This window comes from Alexandromys fortis, unplaced genomic scaffold, assembly GCF_014885135.2.
Source record: "Alexandromys fortis isolate MF-2015 unplaced genomic scaffold, M_Fortis_MF-2015_v1.1 scaffold_72, whole genome shotgun sequence".
NCBI classification, from domain to species: Eukaryota; Metazoa; Chordata; class Mammalia; order Rodentia; family Cricetidae; genus Alexandromys; species Alexandromys fortis.
Window position 1 is genome coordinate 7,484,427 of NW_026067969.1, and position 8,710 is coordinate 7,493,136.

The 8,710-nt window shown below is 46.0% G+C and overlaps 1 protein-coding gene across 2 annotated transcripts in view; it reads left to right on the plus strand.

The window, feature by feature from the left end:
• The first annotated feature begins 1,807 nt into the window (after positions 1 to 1,807).
• Positions 1,808 to 8,710, plus strand: part of Abl1 (ABL proto-oncogene 1, non-receptor tyrosine kinase) — a 118,571-nt gene continuing 111,668 nt past the window's right edge. Inside the window, exon 1 of one of the 2 annotated variants that reach the window (XM_050155365.1) lies at positions 1,808 to 3,189. In XM_050155365.1, the coding sequence (XP_050011322.1) occupies positions 3,054 to 3,189 (136 nt within the window). In that variant the 5' untranslated portion in view covers positions 1,808 to 3,053. The remainder of the gene's footprint in view (positions 3,190 to 8,710) is intronic. The other variant, XM_050155368.1, reaches the window with a different exon arrangement.

An 8,710-nucleotide genomic window follows, 5' to 3' on the forward strand; every position in this document is an offset into this window, starting at 1 on the left:
ACATAAAAATCTCTTAAGTTAGGATTTGGTTGTTAGTTTAAAGTTCAACCACACAGTGAAGAATGTGGGTGGGGGAAAGAAAAGGGCTAAAGCATAAATAGAAATTAAAACGAATCTTGAAAAAAAGAAAAAGAAAAAAAGAAAAAACAGTGATCAGGATGAGAACATGTAAATAACAGGGAACAAAGGCATCCAATCTGAGACTGCCAGTACAAGTTAGGAGAAAGTCTAACAGCCAAACTCAAAAACAAGATGAGTGACGTGTCACTGTTTTCCCTTTCCTTGTTCCCCCCCCCCCCCAGGGTCTTACTATGTTGCTTAAGCTGGCCTTGAACTCGCAGGCTCTGCCGAGTGCTGAGGTTAAATGTGTGTGCTTCTTGAAATGCCATTTTCAAAACACAAGCGCCACTTCTTACCCCGCAGAAGATTTCTACAGTACTTAGCTGGACACACATCCCTGCAGTAACCCTGAAGTCAGCAGTAACGTCTGAAAAGCTTGCCTGACATTAGCTCAACAATTCTTGGTACTTAGTGCTGTGGTAGAAAAGGCATGCTTTTGAGCAGGGAGTAGCAACGTTTAAGTGATACTTCACTTAAAGTGGGAACAGCATTTTATGTAAAAGAGCAGACTGAGTGCTGTGGTGAGTGTGTCCTTAAGAAATGGGCCCAGGTGCCCGAGAGGTGGTGGTGCACGCCTTTAATCCCAGCACAAGGAAAGCAGAGACAGGTGGATCTTTGTGAGTTCGAGGCCAGCCTGGTTTACAGCACGTGTTCCAGGACAGCCAGGGCAATATAGAAAAACCATGTCTCGAAAAAAACAAAATAAAAATTTAGAGAAAGAAATGGGTCCAGGTAATAGGAACAGTGAAGACTGGAGGCAGGGGGTGGGGAAGGCGGCAGGGGATGAACTTTCACGTGTGGGGTAGTTTCACAGGCTTTTGAGATCTGATAACCTGGGCAATTTTCGCCTAACTTCTAATTTTATGAGAATGCATGTCTCACTGTGAAATGTCATGGTGAGGATTCATACTAGTGCAAACATGCACGACCGCGCCTGTGATACTCCGAACAAACCTTGCTTCCTCAACTTCTTCCTGTCCCAAAGGATCGTTGAGACTTGCTTTCTCAATACTTCTTCCCAGGTTCCCATATTTATGCCTTTCCGAAGTCCTGAGGACGTAACGCACTGTTCAGTCATCTTGGTTTCTAAAGCGAGCCAAAGTTTCTCCCCTAACGAGGCTCAAAGTAATCCAACTCCGGTTCTGGGAAACTCCAATCCGTAGTTTTCCCCTGGCTCTGACTCGCCCGCTGTCTTCGCTACTAGAGCCCTGAAGATGTTGGCTGACCAGAGTCCACCGGTTCCCAGGGGGCGGGACCAGCTCTCTAGCCATAGGAGTTGGAGGCTGGGGCCGCAGCGAGAAGCACACGGGCGCCAGGACCACAACTCCCAAGATGCCTCGCGGCAGCACCGACCACAATTAGCTGGCTCTTTCACTCTCACTGGCCAATTGCATGGCGAGAGGGGGGGGGGGACAAACGCCAGTTATCGAAAGACCAGTAATATAGCAGAGGAGGCGGGCGCTTCCTCATTGCTCACCTTGAGCTCAGAAAACCTAGCTTTAAAAGGTCGTGCGGAACCGGAGCCGGCCTGTCGCGGGCAGTGCGGCGGCAGGCCTGAAGGTGCGGCTGCGAGTAGGAGAGCCGCGACGGTCACCCAGCAGACCTCGCGCAGGGTGTTACGGCGGCGCCGGGGGCGGCGCCGGGGGCGGGGCCTGGCCTCGTTGTGGAGCAGCTCGTAATCCATCATGGCGGCCTCAGGGGTCGGTGTCTATCTCTGAGAGGCGCTGGACCCGGAGCCGGTTGCAGGGTCCTACGGCTAAGAAGGGAGCCATTCCGCAGCACACACCCCCAGTGGCTGGAGAAGCCGGGTTCCTCGGCAGCGCCGGGGATGTGACTGCTCAGCGGCGGCAGAGTCCGAGGCCGGGGGAGGGGTGTCACGGAGAGACCCCTGGCTCGGGGCAGCTGAGGCGCCGGGCCTCCTCCCCTGTGACCGCCTCCCGGTTCGGGACCGCGGGAGTCCTTCGTCCCTTACAGCTCTGCTCTAGCTCTGGAACATCCAGGGTGGTCTCAGTTTCAGCCTACCTGGGACACTCAGTTTCCTGAGACGTGGAGGAGCGTCGCCCCGAGTAAGCCGCCCGCGCCCCGCCTGGGGAAGTCTCTTTCTCACCCCGAGGCCGTCCTTCGCTCGATCCCAACCCCAAGTTTGGCCACGGAACCCCTCATTCAAATCATCTCCCTGCTGTCAAGAGATCTCCGCGGTCCTCCCAGATTGCTTCCGCCGGCCTCCGATGTCCTGACTCCTTCCAATGTCACCTACAGCCCCATTGGTCTCAGTGCAGCCCAAAACTTTAATGCAAAGGAAAAGTCTGGATTGGTTTCACAGGCCTTTTAAAAAGCGGACTTAAAAGTTGCTGGCCATGCATTCCTTCTCGGCGGAGTGGAGAGCAAGCTCTGGTTGAGATCTGTGTGACCGGTGTCTTTCCGGAGAGCAGAGTAGGGAAGAGAGGGCAGGAAGTTGGTTGGAGAGACAGACAGATAGGGGATTGGTGACTTCCACAGGAGAAGGTGCAGAGAGCCGTCAAAGATGTTCTGTTTCCAGCCCGCTGGGGAGTTGAAATGACTTTTAGTACTGTTGTTCCTTTTCAGACTTCCCTGTGGACGTTTCTATCTAAAATTCTCTTCTTGCAAAGAAACTCTTCCTCAGCCCTCAAAATACACTTAGAATCAAGAAACTTTTGGGTAGCGTTGCGATTACATGACTTCAAATTAACCAACTTGGAATAGAATTCCAGACTCCTGTTTACACGTGTGAACCTCAGACCCAGTTTCCCGTTCTCCTGGAAGTCGTCTTTCTGTGATTGACCCCATTGTACTGCCGTGGGAGGCAGTGGTGTGAAGTTCTGGGTACATACTGTTTCCTGCTAATCCCCACGGATCATTCTGGAAGATCTTGAACCCTCTTCTGGAAAAGGGTGCCTATCATTCATTGCTTTATGGGGCAGCAGCCTGGAAAAGTTCTTGGGGACCAAAGAAGGCCTAGTTTGCCCGCCCTGCATTTTATCAAGGGGTCAGGGAAGCGAGAGTCATCACGGCATGGGGGTCCACACTGCAATGTGTTCGTGGAACATGGTGAGTGCTTTCCCTTTAGCGTCAAAGGACTTTCTGAAACAGTACTGCGTCAGCTCCTGCTAGATCTGCTTGGCGTTTTTTTGCTACTGTAGTTACTAGTTAGTGGGGGAGCAGTTCTTTGCACAAGAAAATGATGACTTTATTCCATCTGTTTCTAGCCAGAGTCCACTTCTGGTTTTTTGTTGTTGACAAGGGTGGGGCAAGCCCTTTTCTGTTTGGGGGCCTGCCTTCTGTGGGGGAGAGGACAGGACTTAGGTGGCCTTGAAGCATCCACAGTTCTCCCATCTATCTGCTCTCACTAAAAGTTGGGACTCTACTGTCCGGCAGGGATTTTTGGGGAGCGGGGGCGGTTGTTTGGTTTTTCAAGACGGGGGTTTCTCAGTGTAACAGCGCAGGCTGTCCTGGAACTCACTGTGTAGACCAGGCTGGCCTTGAATTCACAGAGATCCTCCTGCCTCTGCCTCTGAGTGCTGGTGCTAAAGGTGTTCTCCACCACCATCCGGAGAGCATGGATTTTTTTTACTGCACTTGTATCATATCAAACTGTTGTGGACTGAAGAGTTCCACCAGAACCTAATTGATACTATCTTTGACCTTCTCAGTTATGAGCAGATCTTGAAAGTTCTCAATTTGGAGCAAGGTGGCAGAAGTTGAGTGTGGAAGCAGTGTGCCCCCCTGACCTGAGGAGTGCTCTGTTACTTTCTCTGAGGAATAGCCCTGTTCCCAGTGATGGAGCTTTCTTCACCTTCCTCTCTCCTGATGCTTAGTTGCCGATGACATTTTTATTAATCTTTTATTTAATTGGTTCATACTGCTGACCATACCTGTTGTGTTGATGGCTAACAGTTAAGGTCAGCTTGGACTAATGCTTTGCCAAGGCCAGCCAGGAGCTAGTTAGTCAGGGGCCTGGTTGTACTGTGGCAGTGATACTGCTCAAACTGAACTTATTGAACCATATATAGCCTGTGCAAGGGTCTCGTATACCTTGAGATTCAGTCGTCATAAATACTTCTTAACAATAGTGACTACTGTAAACAATGACTGCTTTGGGGTGAACTTTTATTTGAAAATTGAAGTTTTTTCTTAAGGTTTAGTTTGTTTTATGTGTAAGAATATTTGATACCTGCAGAGGTCAGAAGAGAATGTTGGATCCTTTGGAACTGAGTTAGAGATAGTCATGAGCCACTATGTAGATGCTGGGAATTGAACCTGGGTCCTCTAAGAGCAACAAGTGCTCTTACCTGCATAACTGTCCCTCTAGTACCTCTTTTTTGTTGTTGTTGCTGTTAGTTTTTTCTTTTATCTATTTATTTCCTTTTATTTATTCTATTTATTTGTTCATTTGTTTGTTTTGTTTTTTTGAGACAGGGTTTCTTCGGTAGTCTTGTCTGTCCTAGAACTCTCTGTAGAACAAACTGACCTTGAATTTCCAGAGATCTACCTACCTCTGCCTCCCAAGTGCTGGAATTAAAGGCGAGCGCCACCATTTCCTGGAATATTTTTTTTCCTTTTTTCGGTATTTATTTATTTAAGATTTCTGTCTCTTCCCCACCACCGCCTCCCATTTCCCTCCCCCTCCCCCAACCAAGTCCCCCTCCCTAGTCAGCCCAAAGAGCAATCAGGGTTCCCTGCCCTGTGGGAAGTCCAAGGACCACCCACCTCCATCCAGGTCTAGTAAGGTGAGCATCCAAACTGCTTCCTGGAATATTTTTAAAAATTTTTATGTGTATGTGTTTTGTCTGCATGTATGTCTGTGCACCACATGTATGCAGGGCCTGTAGTGCCAGAAGAGGGCATCAGAAACCCTGGAACTGGAGTTACCAGTGGTTGTGAGTTGCTATGTGGGCTGCTAGGAATCAAACCCCGATCCTCTTGAAGAGTAACCAGTGCTCTTAATCACTAAGCCATTTCTTTAGCTCCTTTTTTTTCTTTTAATTATTTTTAATTACGTGTATGTCTATGGGTATGTGCACATAAGTGCAGGTGCCTGTGGGAGGCCAGAGACATCAGCTCCTCCCTGAAGCTGCAAGAGCAGTATGCTCTCCTGACTGCTGGGCCACCTGTCTAGCAAGTGTGGGCAACTTGGTTCTATTTCACTTTGATCAGTAGTTCTTTTGAACACTGATGTGAAGTAGACAAGTGTGACAATTTGCTAAGATACTTCAAATTTACCACTGAGAACATTAATTGAATGTTATAATCATAGTGATTAATTATAATCTGCTGATTTTGATGTAGCTTCAGAAAGTTGGTGAAGACTTTCAGAAAGTGTCGACTAAACTGGAAACATGACCCAGGAAGCTCACATCAGGAATCCTGGCCTAGGTGTCTCTGATACCTCTCAGGAGTTCGGAGGGGAGATGGGTCTTATGTAGCTTAGGTGGGTCCCTAACTCAGTACATAGCAGAGAAAGACCTTGAACGGTTCCCATGGTCTATTCTCCCCTCCTCAAGTGTTGAGATTATAGGTGCTTCCAACTTGCCTTCTCCTTTTGTGTCTGTGTATATAAAAATAAACTTTATTATCCTGGTGTTGATGGTGCACACCTTTAAACCCAGTACTTGGGAGGCAGAGGCAGGAGGATCTCTGTGAATTTGAGGCCAGCCTGGTCTATAAACCAAGTTCCAGGACAGCCAGGGCTGTTATACAGAAACCCTGTCTTGAAAACCAAACAAAACCCACAAACTAACAAAGTTTATTAATTATCATTGTGTGTCTGGGATGTCTATGTCAGAGGACAACTTTGGGGACTCTGTTGTCTCCTTCTACCTTTCCAAGGGTTCCAGGAATCAACTCAGGCTGTCAGGCTTGCATGCCAAGAGTCTTCAGCCCATCTTGCCGGCCTGTGTACATATTCTTTTGATACTCTGAGACCTAGTGGGAATGTGCATAAACTTTGCTATATACTGATGTGAGACAGTGTTCCTGGTAACAACACTGCAGCACCTGTTGGCGTGGTCACCCGAACAGCCACCTTTTCATCTTTCTTTTCTCTTTTGTTTTCTCATTTGTCATTTTTACTTGAAACTGCAACTGGTAGACTGTGGTTATTTGTATTAAAATTTATTTTTTCTTTTCAAACTGGTTTTAGAGAATTTGTATTGCCACTGTGTTGCCCATACCAGTCAGGGAACAGTCAGGGAACCAGCGTTTTCTAAGGGATCAGTAGATTCGTAAGCTATAACGGTTGCACAGAGGGGAGAGGTGCCTTCATACTGCAAGGTGAGGAAGTGGTTTTCAATGTCCCTTTAGAGAAGATCGTCGAGACTTCAGATTCTGCAAGGCAGGCAGACTTTGAGAAGCTTAGGGAAGAGCTATGCTTATCAACCAAGTTTACTTGTTTGGGAAGAAGCAGATATTTAGTTTTAAAAATAAATAATAAAAATGCTTAGTTTTGCATGAATAAATGGATATATTTAAATTTTTCAAGTTTATTTTCTAATATGGACAGTATTTGAGATAAGCCACATAAACTAAAGGTCTTTTGGCCATCACTAATTTTCTAAAAATATAGAGACATGAAATTAAAAAGTACAGACATGCCTTTAATCCCAGCACTCAGGAGGCAAAGGCAAGTGCAGGTAAATTTTTATGAGTTCAAGGCCAGCCTGGTGTGCAGAGTGAGTGCCTTGACAGTCAGGACTACACAGAGAAACCCTGTCTCCAAAAACTAAAAAACAAACAAACAAAATTGCAGACCTTGATCAGTGTGGTGGTAGACACCTTTAAGAGGCAGAGGGAAGCTGGCAGATCCCTGTGGATTTGAGGCCACTTAGTCTATATAGGGAGATCTAGGTCAGCCAGAGTTACTTAATGAGACCCTGTCTGAAATAAAATAAAATAAAATAAAATGCATAGGCCTGTCATTGTAGGAAGTCCATTCAAGGCACAAAAGGATGTTTTCTGCAGGCATGCTTCTGTTTAATCCTCTGCGTATAATCCTGTTTGAGCTTGAATGTGTCATGTGTGTATGTGGAAGTCAGAAGCCAACTTTACATACTCACATCTCTTTCCTCCCTTAAGTAGGTGTTGGAGGTGAAACAAGTCATCAGGTTCGGTGGCAAGAGCCTTCTCCACATACTTCAAAGAGCCACCAGTGAAGGCCATCCATGTTACAGTAAATGGGAGAAGAAAGACATTTAGAGGCTTATTCTATATAGTTTGACTCCATTTTTTAAAAACAAACAATTACTTATTATATATGTAGAAGTATGAAAGGATTTTAAAACAAAATTGCTGTTTATAGGGAACTGAGATTTAGGGGAGATAGGGAAAAAAATTAGGTTTTTTTTTTTTTTTCTGAGTCAGATCTTGTGTAGACCGGCATGACCTGGAATTCCAGCTTGGCCATCTTCCTGCCTCTGCCTCACATTCAGGATGACTGGCAGGAACCATCATCCCTTCTTAAGTTTCGTGATGTTCCAGATATCTTCTTACAACAAAAGTGTTTTTTGCAATAAAAAGATAGGTAGATTTGTAATCTGAACTAATGACTCAAATAGTTACTTCTTTGCTGCACGCTTTTTGTGGGAATTTCCTTGCCCTGTTTGAAGATCATTTTCCTTAACTCTGAGGGTTCTTTATCTGAAAGACTATGAACTTTTTAGTTCCATGAAGTGTCCTTCATCCTCCACAGACTGGGTTTTTCTAGGGTTTGTTTATGTCTATGTAGATGAGACAGAAAAACCTGAGGTCTAACACATGGTGTGGGGCTAAACAAGAGTTGGAGGCCAAGAATCATGTGATGTGGTGGTTGCAATGGTGGTGGTGGTTGTGGTGATGAAGATGATGGTGGTGATCATAGTGTTGGTGGTAGTTGGTGGTATTGTTGATGAATTTTCTAGGGGTAAGCAGATGGTAACATTTTGCCAGGATCATTTAGGGTGGAAATGGTTTAGTCATAAAGAGGAAAAAATGGACTCTGGTATTTTTTTTTTTTTATGTCCCACATATTCTTTTTAAATTTTAGTGACTTGCCTAAGAACAATCCACTTTTGGGAGTGTTGAAAGTATTCAGCAGTAAACTTCTTTCTTGGTGTTTCCCTTTTCTTCTACAAATGTTTATTGAGCACACATGTGCTAGGTAGTATTTTGATTAAAAGAGAGCAGGATGAAACTCCTCCCCTCTTAGAACCTTTGTTCTATAGACAGAGGTAACTCCAGTGTAGGGTGGTATTGCTCGACCAGCGACCAGCGGCTGAGGTCACTTTTGAATAAAGCAAGGAGGGAGGTAGGGAGCAAGTTGTGTGGTCTGTCTGACAAATAGTTACAGGCAGAGGGTGTCAACTCAAGGGTACCAGCCTGTCACTGCCTGAGGTTGGGATTGCTTAGCATAGGCCTGACCGGAGGAGTGGGGAAAGAGCTCAGGAGGGCTGCACAAGAATGCCAGGAGAGTGCCTGGGAAGAGTAGGGCTTTGCTGGCCCCTCAGTGGTTTGTGGTTTGTGAAGTTTTGGAGAGGAGTAATGGGACCTGACGTATAGTCTCCCCCACTCCGTTTTTTTTTTTTTTTTTTTTTTTTTT